The sequence below is a fragment of the Mycetomoellerius zeteki genome, unplaced genomic scaffold (assembly GCF_001594055.1).
Source record: "Mycetomoellerius zeteki isolate Tzet28-1 unplaced genomic scaffold, Tzet1.0 scaffold667, whole genome shotgun sequence".
NCBI lineage: Eukaryota > Metazoa > Arthropoda > Insecta > Hymenoptera > Formicidae > Mycetomoellerius > Mycetomoellerius zeteki.
In genome coordinates, this window is record NW_017257683.1 from 317,194 (window position 1) to 332,601 (window position 15,408).

Sequence of the window (15,408 nt, forward strand, 5' to 3'; positions counted from 1 at the left end):
CGCTCTTCTTCAGCGATATTCGATAATCGAGAAAATATATGTTATTACGTACAAAGGAAAAAAACGCACGTAAAACATCAAACTTATTAGCTAATAAAAAACGCAGACGATTCTCATTAGAAACCGCTGTATTGGCGTATCTAGCACCTCGCAATCAAAATTACGAGCAATAAATTGCAATAAAGACGCACGCAATCGCCACTCTGGGATTTTCGCAATGCCGCGCGCAGCGATTTGCATTTTCATGTTAGTTTTACGATCTACTTACGCAACATTACCTCTGTTGCGGTACAATGAAAGCCGTGGATGAGCCCCGCACGCGGTGTTACTTATTTTCCACTTAATACGCGGGCGAAAGATCTTTAAACGAGTTGTTCCGGGAACGTTTATATCTGTGTAATTTCTTTGATTGTTACGTGATTATAAAATTTAGCGCAAAACGTGCGATGAAAAAATTTCTGTTAATAAATATCGTGGAAATATAATTTCATGATATTTCAACGTTTCACGTTGTTCAATGAAAAATCCTGTTACATTTTTATAATGAAAACTGGATTCATTAATGAAAGGAAAAAATATAAATTAATTTCTTAGAGAATTTTTCCCAAAAAGTAGCAAATTTAAATAACTTCGTGACATCTATGTATTTATATATGTATATATATATATACATCTATCTGCATCAAGAGGCACAAGATATAATTCACATATTGCGAAAGAAATACAGAAAGGGAGTTATTGCATCCTTCCAACGGCTTTTGGCTTTTTCACATCACAAACTGGCAAAATAAAAGCTTTTACAAATGTGATTCGGTTGAATATTTTGACGGTGGTAATTTTCAGGGATTTCAATCAGAACGCACATTTTCCGCTCATGAATTAATTGCAGGTTGCCCAGCTCCCCCAATTTGGCTATCGGCGCTATCGCGCGCGAATTACAGAAATTTCATCCGATATTAAATTGCCATTATATCCGCAAAGTTGTTATCCGCTGTCGGGATCGATAGTCTTTTTCTCGAAAATTATCTCGTGACGTGACGACCGATCGATCTCGGTTTTACCGGCTCCTCATTTTAACGAATGAACGGCCGACGAGCGAAACGAATTTCCGTTGATCGAATTGTTAACCGTGAACACGTCCCGGATTTATCGAGTTCGCATTATCACGCTCCTCTTTTCTCGATCCTATTTCACATTGTTTTACTTAACCCTTCCCTAGATTCTGAGACATCCAATTGTTTCTGGCGTAAACGAGCCAGACATTCATGGTATAGATTCCGAGACAAGCAAAGAAATGAATAGCTTAAAAGGGACGTCACTTTCACGAAAGTTGTATTACCTTTATAGAAAAAAATTAATAAAATCGAAATATATATATATATTCGATTTCTCTATATATTTTTCTATATATAATTGATTTTTTTCTTTTAAATGTAATTCAATTATTGCTTGGGAAAGACAGACGAAAAGAGGAGTTGAACAAGCGGAGAGGTACGTTTGCTTTTATTATCACAACGGCGCGACGGATATTTTCCCGAAACGTATAGATTAATGGCTCTTCAAATCGATAAATAAACATCCTTTGCGCAATGTCTCGCAATAAAAATTTCCTATATTTACCTATTTTTTAACGCAAATATTGTGCTTTAACATCGCCGGGTAAAACAAATCTGTGCGTTACATTCGCGACACTCGCCACGGTCCTTTTGTTTGCAAATAATAACAATGGGGCATGCGCGCACATATGTTCTTATCGTGTGGAATATTGTCGGTGACTTTCGAGCGAAACCCGAGCCCTGTGAAAAAGGGTAGGGATAACGCGTTATCGGTAACTACCAGTCAGTGCGGCTCTTATCTTCGCGGGATTTCGACCTCGATTTCGCAGGGTTATCATCGGGTCAAGAGCGCGGGTATGCCAACTGGAAAGACCATATAGTCAGGAGACCAGGTCGAAAATTGCAAACGAGGGTATGTTTATGTGCATTGCGATAAAAAACCTCCGTCGGATTCGCGTAATCTCTTATGCTTTCATTTCCGTGGGCGTCGAAAAAGCAACGGGGTTCTTTCCCCGGGTGAACATTAAATGCGACTCGTTGCAAAAGCACTATTCTTCTTATATATTTCTGAACGAAAATAGACACGGAAAGTAGACGTTGCGTTTTCGTCAATTGCACGAAATATTTTGCATCCGTATTTGCTAAAATGTACAAATGATGGCGAGAACATTTAAAATTAAGAGTGGTGAATATGCGAATATTGATACGCTAAATTATCGCATTATTGACAGCCTTCAGAATACAATAACGGCTTGTTGAATAATTTCTGATTTCATCGGGCAGGATAGCGCTTGAAGCATTTATTTTAGTCCACGATATCGGATTTTTGCGCGAACGTCGAGAAGAGTCAGGGAACAAAACGTCACTTGGATACCTGTCGCGTTAATCATCTAATACCAACCTCGTTAATATCGCCACGACAAAACTCTATCGACGTAAGGAACTTTCCAGATAATTTGACCTCCTTTATATTACTGACGTGCGCGTTTCACATCTTGTCAGATATTCAATTCTTATAGAGCTTGTCACTCATCCAAAGCAATTAGCTTATGTAACCAATGTTACGAATCTTTCTCTATTTTTTTCTAATTTCATATTCAAAAAGAGGCAGAAAATCACTGAAACCTCAGTTGATTTTAGCTAATGCAAAAAGCAGACGGTACAAAAAATGCAACGGGAGAAGAACGGTGATCGCGTCAGTCCGTAACACGCGCAATTTGCAAAAAAAGAGACACAGCTGCACATTTTACAACCGCGAATGGCTGATACGTTGTACGTGGCCGCGTATTTTCGGTCCATGTGGCAATTGCGCTATTACTATTTCCCCAAGGGCATCAAGAGAGACAGAAGAGAGAGAGAGAGAGAGAAAGAGAGAGAGAGAGAGAAAGAGAGAGAGAGAGAGAAATATACATACATATAGCGCTAGCTGGGGTACGTACGTTTTATGATCGCCACTGTACGTGTCCGTGATCGTCGGTACATGTTTTACGTCGGGATTGTACGTGCTCAGGAGAAATTTCATTTTTCCGCAACCGACCACCTGCGAAACTTGCGGACGCGACGAAAAATTTCGCGGCGTAATTTCGAGGTAGAATTAAATTAGGCTGGAACATCAACCGTCATCGCGATTCGAGATATCACAAGGATAATTCGCTGCGACTAGTGCGCCAGCATTTTTCTTTCTTTCGCCCGCATGTATAATATTATTCAGGAAAACGCGAGAAATTCGGTCAGTAAATACGGTAATATGGTCTACCCTTAATATCGCAATGAAGAAACATCGCATCGGAATTTATCATGAAATATTTGAAGCCTTATAATTTTTTATAGATTATATATGTAGTTTACGAATTTTTAATTTTGAATCAAGATGCTCCGCTAAATTGAATTATTCAACGAAGAAACAGAAACGTCAAACACTTTCTCTAATCTTCCTATCTTCCGTCCTTGATCTCTAGCACTTCCGTACCATTTGGATGCGGAAGTTTCAAAATCCTTGCATTATCCCGACGGACACGACGGCGCCGAATATGATAAGCTCGACGTATCTACCAACGTCTGCTGACATTCTTTTCCAGGTCGCGATAAAATGCGAGACGCCGGTGGACCCATATTCGTTTGTCGACGAAGAGATGTCGATGGGTGGTATAAGGACAGCAAGCAGTCCAGGCGGCGGCGGCGGCGGCAATCCTGAGAGCATGACGTGTCCGAACGGCGCCCAACCTGGGCTAGGTACACCCACGTCGACGCCGCCCGGGGCGCTGTCCGGACCACAACATCATCAGATGAATCTTGTGATGAACGGCACCGCCAGCATCAATCCGCAGCTGGCGCATCAGCCGAAGAAGCGAGGCCGCAAAAAAAAGTCGGAGATGATACTCACCCCCGAGGAGTAAGAGTCTAGCATATATAATCAATTGCAATTGTCAACGACCGCGATTATACTAACTTCGTGATAAATTCTAAATACAGTTTTGCTATTTTGCGAAAATTATGTATCTTTTGTTATAATTCAATTACACGCTTGCGTAATCGTGACAATTTATTATATACAAGGCCCAAAACGAGGCTTGTCGGGTACGCCGTAAGACACGCTATTTAAGAAAAATTTTAATTTAACATTGTAAGAACCCACCACGAAATATCGTTCACGGGTGTATGAAGTTGACTACGCGATGTCAAAATTCATTTACGGTTTCAATCCTTTAAGGATGAACATCGTGAAATCATATTTTCACGTATGGTTTATACCAACATAGCCAGAAGGGATTAAGTCAAAGTTAATATTAAATAACACTTTACACTTTCGCAAAATTGATTTCAAAATGTACAATCTATAGTAAAGAAATATTAATAATAATAATTATTATTATTAATTATAAGTATGTTAATGAGTATAAAGAGGAGCGGAGCTGAGAAGGAACGCGGACCGGTCACGAAGCCGCGACTCGATATAACCAGAGTTAGTTATATATTTGCATGCAGCCAAGGTTAAAAATATCCGCTCTGCTAACAATGTCCGTCTGACCGGGCACCATGTTGCTGATCCGATAGGATCTTCAGTTGCGCTTATTTTTGTGAAGCCGGCCGAAAACTTAAAAATAGTTCCGCATATTAGGAACGTAACACGATCAGATGCGTGCCGCTATTACGGAGATACGTCAGAAGATAACGCGTTCATTAAGACGTTAATTGAAGATCTTAAGAGAGAATTATTCATGCCCTCTTGACACGTTGTACATCGGTATGTCTATTTAATTGAATACCCCGTGGCTAAACACAAAGGCCCATTATGCTAACGTATAAATATTCTGCTCCGTCCCCTATTTTTTACGAAACTGCACGCTACTGTAGCATAAAATTTGAAAGGAAGAACGGCGTACGCAAATATATTGATTAGCGTGGTCAGTCATCTATTGTACATCTCACTGCAGAACTACGTTAATTAACATTTTTTATTTACACAATAATGCTTTAACTCACATTAATTAAAATTTATTCGCGTTTATTAATACTTATATCCAGAATATTAAAAAATTATTTTCATAACATTCTTTACAATAAATCTAATGTCAGAAATGTTACATATTAATATAACATTAATGTGTCGACAAACTAATGGTTTAAATTTACAAACTGACACGGAAGCCTTAAGTCACATAGAGATACTTAATAAAGTATAAGATGTTATTGTTTTCAAGATTAACCCCTATGTTATATGTCAGCGTTTTATTATCGGAGTGAACGTTACATTGTCGAGACGTGCTTTTGATCCGTTCTAAATGTTAATTTAGAACGGATCTCTTATTTTAATTTACGATGACGTTCTGCAATTCTCTCATGACTTACTTATCGTTATTGTGATCTTGTTGACTCCGTGAGGTAAGCACAATTTTTATTTCTGTTGTCCTCTATAATTTTTACCTTCTCTAACGATTTTAAAAAAAAAATTTCAGGTTGTCTTTATCGCCACTCTGCTTACTTATTGGACAACTTGCTCTTACTTCGCGAATGCTTCACAACGGTCGCATACAAAAAGAGAGAAAATTGTGTAGACAATGACTGAGATTTATTTATTGCTGTAATTATTAAGGTTGTAACGCTGAAGATAACTCAAACAGGAGTCAAAACGTACGAAATATGGTATTACTAATTAAATGTATATCTTTAACAACCACAGAGGTTGACTCCTATGGCTTTCTGTATAAATTTTTTTACTGTTTGTTGTATTTTCATAACGTTTTATTATCCAAGTATGTCTCGTTTAAAAAAAAAATGTAAAGTTCGTAAATTGCATTTTGCCATCGTCATTTTATCTTGCGAGATCCGAGCTTATTCATCGCGACGTATTCACGACGGCTTACAAGTCCCAGGTCGATACAGAACGTTACATTGTGTTACAGTGTCACAAATCGAAACGCGAAGTGTCCAAGACGCGCGCGAGTTCGTCGGCTTGACAAAAAGTAAACGCAGAAAGCCCGCGTCCCCTGCCGATCGAGAGAAATAGTTGCGCGCCTTTCGCTGAATCGTATGACGCAGCATAAAGGAATCCAGCGTATTATTAAGGCCCTCTGTATCCAATTCTTTTTTCTTTCAGAGCGGAACTCGCAGAGGCCAAGAAACGTGCAAAGACGTACAAAGAGAGGAAGAAGCACGACAGGTTCGACGGCATGCCGGAAGAGGAAGTGAGCAAACGCGTTCTACCGGACCATCTCGCCAACAACCTTGACATTATTATAGTAAGTCCAAGTATGATTATTTCTAGAGACTCTCCAATAAGACTTTGGACACGAGCCGAAGTTTTGTGTGCCGAGTAATAGTTTAACAACAAAAGTCTGCGAGAGAGAAGGACAAACATATACTTTTTCTTTCTCTTCCTCATTCTGTATCCTTGTATCTTTTTCTTATCTATTTCTCTTTCTTTTTCTCTTTCTTTCAGAAATTATTAAAACATGACTAAAAGTGATTTCTTAAGTTCAGACTCTCATTAGAGAGGATCCGAGAGGATCTCTATAATTATTTCATATTCATATTAATATCGAGTAAAAATACGGCCTAAACTGACCTATGACTTATGTTACGGCTATCACATATCAATATTGCGTCATCTTGTCAAGTCGTGTAAATTTCCGGAGAACATTCTATATACCACGTATATAAGCGCGGCTATAACTTTACATTAAAGGTGCTTTAGACAGCTAACAATAGTAATACACGCGGAATACCAGACAGAGCACGCGCGCGTTTCAAACGGATCATCCAGTATCGATAAATTGAATTATTCGCGAGGTTTGTCGCGGAGCGTCTCGCACTAAGTAAGCGACGTTTCAATTTCGCGATGTTCCACTGCCGAACGGCAATAATAATTCATTAAATCGCGTCGTAATATTAACGACAATAAAAACATCAATTTCACCGGCTCACGCATTTCTGCCGGCACACACCGCGTGTACGCGCCGCGGCACGTAATTTATAGCCCGGCATATATCGCGGCCGTGCGTGTCATTTGTAATGCCGCATTACCAATGCGCCGCGATGTCGTTCTTGATCGAATGACGGTAATTAATCCGATATGCGCGCGTGCGGCATGGCACAACCCGACTCGGCTCGGCTTTAACCAGCGCGAGAATCCATCTTGGAGTCACCGCCGCGCGAAAACGCGAGGATTCTCTGCACGCGGCAACGACAAATGGCAATCGCCGCCTCCACAACAGCCGGCCTAATCGCTTTAATGATCCATGTGCGATTCGGTTATCACGCGGCACGCCGGTCATTGCGTTCCGTCAGCACAGAGAGAAAGAGAAGCGGAGAGAACAGGAGAGAAAAACTCGCGGTTGTCACAAATTCCTCATCCGAAAATTCCATGACTTTTTCCCTTGATTTCCAGGTAGAATTTCATGATATTCCCCGACTTTCAATATTAAAAAATTTTTTTGTATTTTCGTTCTTGTATTTGGACATCGTTAAATATTTTGTTGAGAAATCGATTTAACATAGCAATACAAATTACTATTAATGTTACTAATTGTTTGCATTTTTAATTGTTAAGTTAGTAGTATTCCAAAGGTATGATGAACGTAATTAAATGTTTTTAAAGCTAAAAATTTTAATTTTCCCAAAAGTTTTGTGAAATTCTCTGATTTTTGCTGATCGTTTTCAATTTCTCTGACAATTCCGTGATTTTCCTGATTTCCAGTTTTGTGGCAACTCTGAAATTGCTTGACCACACGGCCAGTTTCGCCAATGTTGGGAAACTTAAATCTTGGTTGACTTCTCGTCTTTTCGCGAAATTGAAGAGAATTAAAGCAAAGACTAAACCTAATTAGAGGTTAAGCTTGACACGACGAAACCAACAACAAAATAAGTTATTAATTGTTGAACAGCACGAAAAATATTATCAGAGATGAAACTGAATCGGAGTTGCTCTCGTAAAATGAAGAGTATCGTCAGGCTTGATAAGTCAAATTGTCCGTCAGTTATTCTGAATTCGTCGGCGGATAAAGAATCGACATTGCGATCCGTTGAAATCCGAAAACAATTTCGGACGATTCTACGTACGTGTCATTTTCGTCACCGCGCGTTAGCGTGATCTTTATTGAATGCAAGCGAGAGAATGGGAATTACGTTCTCGTTACAAACGCGACGACCCGCCGCGCGTTGATCGATCACCCGATACCGGTGTAAACGGGTATAAACAGTTTAACGGGTGAGCATCATGGTCATTACGAGTGATTGTTATAATCCGATATGCGGCCGTCGTTATCAAAATTGGGGTGACTTAAATGACGGAACCGAGAGGCTCGTAACGATTTCAGTATTTTCATCGTATCACAACATCCCCGCAACGTAGCTTGATTTATATTCAACCCCGATTCTCTTTAGAATAATGAAATTGTCATATTTTTGACAGCGCGCGCAATTATGTAGTATTATGATGAGTGAGAGCGTATTATTGAAGCAATTTGTCGATTAATTTAGTGTACAAATATTAAAAATTTAATTACAACGATATACATGTTCTTCCTGTATATCTCACGGTACAGAATAATTTCAAAAAGCTGAATAGATTCTAAAACTCGTTGAACCCGATCATGCATGAGTTTTTCGAGTTAACTCAATTTTGCAACACGCGTAATTTAGGTCACTCGCGAGATTTTTTTCAAGCATTCAAAACATCGCTCGTGAACGAAAGAAAAAAAACTCCAGATCATTCTCATACTTTCTTCCTATAAGAAAGGGCATGTACGTTATTTATCGTAAAATAAGGCACGAACGCTGTCGGCCATTTTCATTCGGGGAGTCTGTTAACGCGCTCCACGGTCCATATTCATATATTACCCGAAACGAGTTGTCACCGTGGTCGATCATCCGTCAAGCGGTGTAAACGCTTTAACGGGCCGTGGGCAATTCGGTTATTACGCCCGACGTTGTAATCGAACGCAGCGGGACACTGTTCGCTGCTCCCCATAGAATGCACCCCCTGGTGCACCCCCAGCGCGACCACCCCCCTCCCTCCCTCCGCTGGTCCGTCTCCCTACTCGCCCCCTCTTCTCTTCTCTCAATTCTATCCGTCTCTCTTCCGCTCCGCGTTCCGTTCCTACGTGAGCGACGCGCGTTGTTTTCAATCGGTGACAATTCCACACCCTTCCTCACGTCCAACCACCACCTCGTGGCCACCCCCGCCCGTCATTTTATCCTCGTTTATCCCGGCCGCCATTCGGCGCCGGCCGAGCGGCTAACGCATTGGCGTTAACGCGCTAATGCGATACGTACTTTATGTCGACGGCGAGCTGCGGGGAATGGGGACGGAGACACACGCAAACATACACGCACGTTATACGCACGGAGGGTTTGGGTTGTACAGCAGGACTCGCTCGTACGCGACTAATATAACGCGATTTTGACGGTGCGATATACGTCGTCGTACCGTGGCTTTCTCTCTCTCTCCATTTCTCGCTCTATCTCGCTCTATCTCTTTCTCTCACTCTTCCTTCCTCTCATCGGAATCGAAGGTGCGATCGAGAAATGCATTACCCGAATCGCAGAGATACACGGGGATTCCTCAGGAGGTGCGTGAAGCATGTGTTGCGCAACTCCACGCACGCTTTAAAGAGGTGTAGGTACTTCATATAGAGAACAACTAAAAAATAAGCGAGTATCAAATTTGTAAATCATGTTTATGTTTTACACTGTTAAATCTATAGTGTCAAATTTAACTTAATGTGAGTCGCCTACTCAATCATATCGTTATACTAAAACAATGGTTATAATTGACACTATACGGTGTCAGTTTGACACTGTAATGTCAAATTGACACGATATAGTATCAAATTTAATTATCGTTTTAGTAAAAAATAATGATATATTTAGTAGGAGCAGTAGTGATCCACATTAGGTTATATATATATAAATTTGATAGATAAGTGTACGTCGCATTAAAATGCTCATTTTTTTACTAATCATTTTTCAGGAGTATGTACCGTTAAATACATACTGTTCGTAATGTTAAATTATAATCAATTTGAGTTATTTATAATTATTTCTATAGGTCACTGCTGCTATTTAATATGTCGTTAATTTAACTAGAATAATGGAGTTAAACAATTAAACTCAAGAAAATGTATTAAATTTGACTCGAATATTTAGTTTATTATTTACTAAGTACATATATTAATATGGACGTTGTTTACTTTGAAACTGACCACAGAAATGGATTGATTTACATTTTCACGCATGCATGGAAGTTAAAAATAACAAAATGTTATTTAACTCAAGAGATTGGGTTACCATTGCTCTTTTGATATTTAACGACGCACGTAGAAGGAAAGTCAGATTATATCGATTTCCAAATCGCTAAAATTAGAATACAGAAATTCTTTCAATATGCATCGCGTCCGTTTCGATCCTCATTTAATTACCTTAACAAGCGCGATGTTACACAAGGTACAATTCATAATAAACATCCTCGAGGGCTTCAATGCAGCGCTAAACAGAGGCGAGAACAGAAGAATTCAAACTAATCAACCGCCGATCCTTTCCCGTGCCTCACGGACGCGTCGCGATTCTTAATGGAACGCACGCGCACACATACATGTACGCGCACGTGCACACACGTGAGCTCTGCGGACGTGCACTTTGTCATGCAATTATCCCGAGGAGTATACGGCCGTCCCGTTGCGTGGTGAATGTTAATCTCTATTTACCGACGACGACGGCGGACGTCGGGTCGCCGTGGCTAGGCGCGAGATAAACGTCGATAAGTTACGACACGAGATTCCCCGGCGGCGGTACAGCCCTCTCGCGCGCACCTTGCACTTGCGAAAAGGTCAGTTGCAAGTCAAGAAAGAGAGAGACAGGGAGGGAGGGGGAGAGAGAGAGAGAGATCGCGCGGGAGTACATCGACGAGGAGAAGAGGAAGGAGGAAGGTTTAATAGCGCGCGAGATGCGCGCCTAATGGTGCTCGCGCGGCCGCGCACATCACGTATCCTTGGACTTTGTCGTTATTAATTACCTAACCGGCGGAGCGAGGAGCGAAGATAATGCGGTTGTGCAACAGGTACCAACGCCGCACCTGCGCCTCCTCCTCCGCCTCCTCCCTCCCGCCGCGCCGTTGCATAATCGCGAGTAAGAAGCGCGCACGTGAAGTCGTACGCGAAACGGGGAAAGAAATCGATCCCCTCTCTTCCCTCTTTCTCCTCCTCAATTTAGAGACACTGGAATACGTACGGAAGTGCATCGTATCGCCGTGCGCGCGTGAGAGATTAAGTTTAATTAATTATAATAATTCAGTTTACGCGAAAAACGGCACGAAACGAAAAAGCCCTTTTACTAAAGAAAACCTAGGGAATTAACTAAGCGTGGATGAATTAAAATAACCGCTAATATTATTTAATAAAGTCAAGCAAAACGGAATTATTACATTATGCATCCATTTTTTAATGATATTAAATATTATCACAAAATCATTGGAAAGTATTCGTTCTATGCTCGGAAAATCATTGAAAAAGATTTGTTAATTTTAACATCAGAGAATCATCGCTTTGTTCCATATGTTCAAAGGTTTCAATTATCCCATTTTTCATTTTGAAAAAGAATTCATTGTTCCAATGTAATCTACTAACGCGGTTATATTCATAGGAAATCGAGTAAAATTGGAAAGAGTATTGAAAGTAGGTGACGATAGATGAGATCTTACAGTAGAATTGCGCTGAGATGCAAAGTATTTGTCCCGTTCCTATTCATCGACGAAGAAAACATATTAATAATACACTAGTTTTTAATTGTGTTTAATAAATATCTTTCACAACTGAATAAAAGAATTGCTGAAGCAAGCTAGACGAAAGATAAGCAGCTTGGAATTTTGTATTATATTTTGCAGATGAAAAACACTCCATTGAAGTAGGTATTACCCTCGTAATGGTGAAATTAATTTTGTCGCATATAATATGGACGCACGCAATTTCTCGTCGAGCGTGCTTTTTTGGAAGCTTTGGGAGCTAAATTAAACATTATGCATGTAGAACATTCAAACCATATTTCCATAATATATGCCTGATTTTATTATATATTTTTTCTTTTTTATTTATAATCACGATCGGACGGCACATTTTCTACCGTTAAAAATATTATTTTTCAAAGACATGCGTACAAATTCGATAAAGTTTTATTCATCATATGCTTTCATTAAATTCGAACCATCAACATAATTTGCCATTAGTTTTCATCATATTGCATTTATATACATAATCAATCACGCCACGGTCTGCTTTAATTAACAGTATATAGATTTACAATCGATTCTCATTCCCGTTTACGCGTGCATTTTGTTGTAACACCCTACGTGTTAAACGAGAGAAATATCGGTAGTTTGTAAATGAACGTTTTTCTCCAAAGTCTCGGACTTAGCTTTGACAATCGGTAGAAAGCGAAATTAATTACGTCGGCAACAACGCGTGACGCAAGCGACTCGTCTCTCCTCGGCGTTTTTCCTCGTCTGGAAAAACTCGGCGAAAAGTCAAAGATATGGAGAGACAATAATTTCACCGTTTCGAAACACGGAAATAAGTTGGAAATAAGTATGAGTAATAATTTCTAGACGAGAGGGGAGGGAAGGGAGGACCTGAGGAGTCAAAGCGGAACAAATATAGCGACGTCGACGCAAGAGACTTAAGAACACCCGTTTGTTTTTGTATTATCAATGTGGCTAATTAAAATAACAATATAGAACAATCATGTCTGCAGCTGGCGCGAACGCGTATGCAATCATATATTCGCGATTTGTGTTCAGACTTTATTATTAGTACTGTAAAATGATGTCTAGAAATGTTTCAAAAATTCTAACCAAGTATATTTGTCTTACTTTACAGATTGGTATCAATCCCGGACTGTTCGCAGCTTATAAGGGACATCACTATGCTGGACCTGGAAATCACTTCTGTGAGTGATTCTATCATACATTTTTATATCGTATATTTACATCGTATATTTATTTCATCGTATATTTTAACAAAAAAAAAACTAATTTTATTATGATAAATTAATCTAATTTACTTCGCACCTTAAAGGAAAGCATTCAAGTGATGCGATCATAACTATAAAAATAATAATAAAAGGTGTTTCGTGACGAGAGCGTTAAGCTGTGAAGTCATAATAATAACAAATGGAAAGCGCGAGCAAAGGAAGAGTCTTGTAGCCCCACTGACAGGTACTTCTACCAGGACATGAATTCGCAATTCGAATTTCGAACATCCGTATAAACGAGCGCCAATGTGTCCGACAATCGTGGCGCTAACGAACCCACACCATTACCATAGTCTTGCAAGCGAGCCTCGCCTTTGCGTCTCTCGAAGTTTCCGCATAAAATTGCATAATGTTATACCCGCCCCGGGAAAATCGAGTGCGCTTTGCGCGCGCCTCGTCTTAGACGCGCTTCGAGGAGAGTAATTATCAAGTCAACGAGAAAATCAGAGTCGGCGAGAAAAATGGGAGACGGGAGGTGAATGCCGGGAGCGATTATCGTTCAGGGCCATCGTTCCGAAAAGAAAAAAAATCGGACGATTCATCCGCGTAAAGGAAGTAAAAACGCGAAACATAAACGCTAAGTTAATAGAGCTAACTTTTTTGCGTTGATTAATGCGTAATCAGGATTTTGCGATAAATGTAAACCGGGATTCGTAAATGAACTGAAACGAACATTACGAATGGTAAAATTCGCGGATCCGGGAAAAGCCCGTGGAGAGCCTAGCGGCGACCCATGACCCGAGCCCTCATCTCGCGCTTTTTTCTGCACCGGAGAACCCGGGATCTGAAATCGCGAAGCCTGCATCGATGAGCACACAACGAGAGAGCCGTTGCAACGCGCATAAATCACCCACAGCGCGGATGTAAAACCTACAGTTTTAATACGGCACATAACCCATGTACATACGCTACGTGTTTATTTTTGCCTTGCTCGCAACGTCGATTAATACATTTTAATATGATTTATATGCGGCACAACGCGGACATAAAAATCTTCATCAATTTCGTACAAAAAAAAAACTCACTCCCGGGAAAAGTATGCCGAAATAATTGGGTCCTTTGTGCCATGATCCCCGCGTGACGTGCCAAAATTTTTCTATTAAAACCAGAAGAATACTAATTGGCGAAAGAAACATATTTACAGAACGTTAAAAAAGTTCAAAATATCGATAAGAAAAGCTGTCTAATACCTGGATATATATTAGGATCCAACGGGGAAGACTTTACAGTGATAAATTCTCATAAGTCAAATTCTACCCACACAATTTGAGATATTTTTAATCATTTTTATAAGTCGTCACTCAATATGTCGTTAATTTAACTAAAACAGAGTTAAACAATTAAACTTAAGAAAATGTATTAAATTTGACTCAAATTTAATCTATTATTTACCAAGTGCATGCGTTAATATCGACGTTGTTTACTTTGAAACTAATTACAGAAATTATTTACATTTTGAAAGATAAAAATAACAAATGTTATTTAACTCAAGGGATTGGGTTGCCATTACTCCTTTGATATTCAACAGTGTAGTAATTTTGATTCGTTAGTCAAGGGACTAACAGTGTTTGATCGAAGATACAGATGAATTCCCTGCTTTTCTTGGATTCGTGCGCAGCTTGATCACCGACAACGAATAGCCCCGGCTATCTTCGATGCAACTGCCAAAGCGCACGCACGGCAAGCACGTGCGTATTAATGCGCCCCCATGCACGACGTATCGCTGGCGGGGTCCCCGCGATTTACGTGAACCTGCACGAGTCCGCGCGCTTATCAGCGGTGGGCGCGTTGTACGCATACAACATGCTTAATGTAATGTAGCGTAATATATAATATAAACGCACGGCTACCTGCAGGTTTACGCGCCCGATTATTACACTGCCATAATAGCTGGAGGCGTTTGCTTTCGTCCGAGTGTATCGCGATCAAATATTTGCCCGTACCAACGTAATGACAATATAAGATATATCGGGAAACGCGTACATAAGTAAACGCAGGTGCGGTACTATTAACGCACATTGTTAATCACGAGCACAGTAACTGCGATCGTTGTTACTTTATTTGTGCGAATCAATCGAAAAAAACACCGTTCGAGAAAGTATAACCTTAGGCAGTAGTTACGACACACATTGTAGTTGTGACTGTAATCTTTATAATTCGAATGATCAGAGGGAACTGAACTCTGCTGAACATACGCATTAATTTCATTATCTTTTCACGTTAATAACAGAACAATACTTCTTTAAACTGTAATTAGATATCGTCTGTCGGTTCTTTTCCCATCTTCATCCACTGTAGCGAAAAATTCTACAAATTACTCGCGATTTTCTTG

The 15,408-nt window shown here is 40.0% G+C and overlaps 2 protein-coding genes across 2 annotated transcripts in view; one reads left to right on the plus strand and one right to left on the minus strand.

Annotated features, from left to right (window-relative positions):
• Dnmt3 (DNA methyltransferase 3) overlaps positions 1–15,408 on the minus strand; it is a 130,636-nt gene that overhangs the window by 94,218 nt on the left and 21,010 nt on the right. The window lies entirely within an intron of this gene.
• The window catches only part of Tdg (Thymine DNA glycosylase), a 116,229-nt gene that overhangs the window by 75,005 nt on the left and 25,816 nt on the right, over positions 1–15,408 (plus strand). The window contains exons 4-6 of the mRNA XM_018457751.1: positions 3,635–3,948; positions 6,154–6,295; positions 12,923–12,992. Of these exons, the coding sequence (XP_018313253.1) occupies positions 3,635–3,948; positions 6,154–6,295; positions 12,923–12,992 (526 nt within the window). The remainder of the gene's footprint in view (positions 1–3,634; positions 3,949–6,153; positions 6,296–12,922; positions 12,993–15,408) is intronic.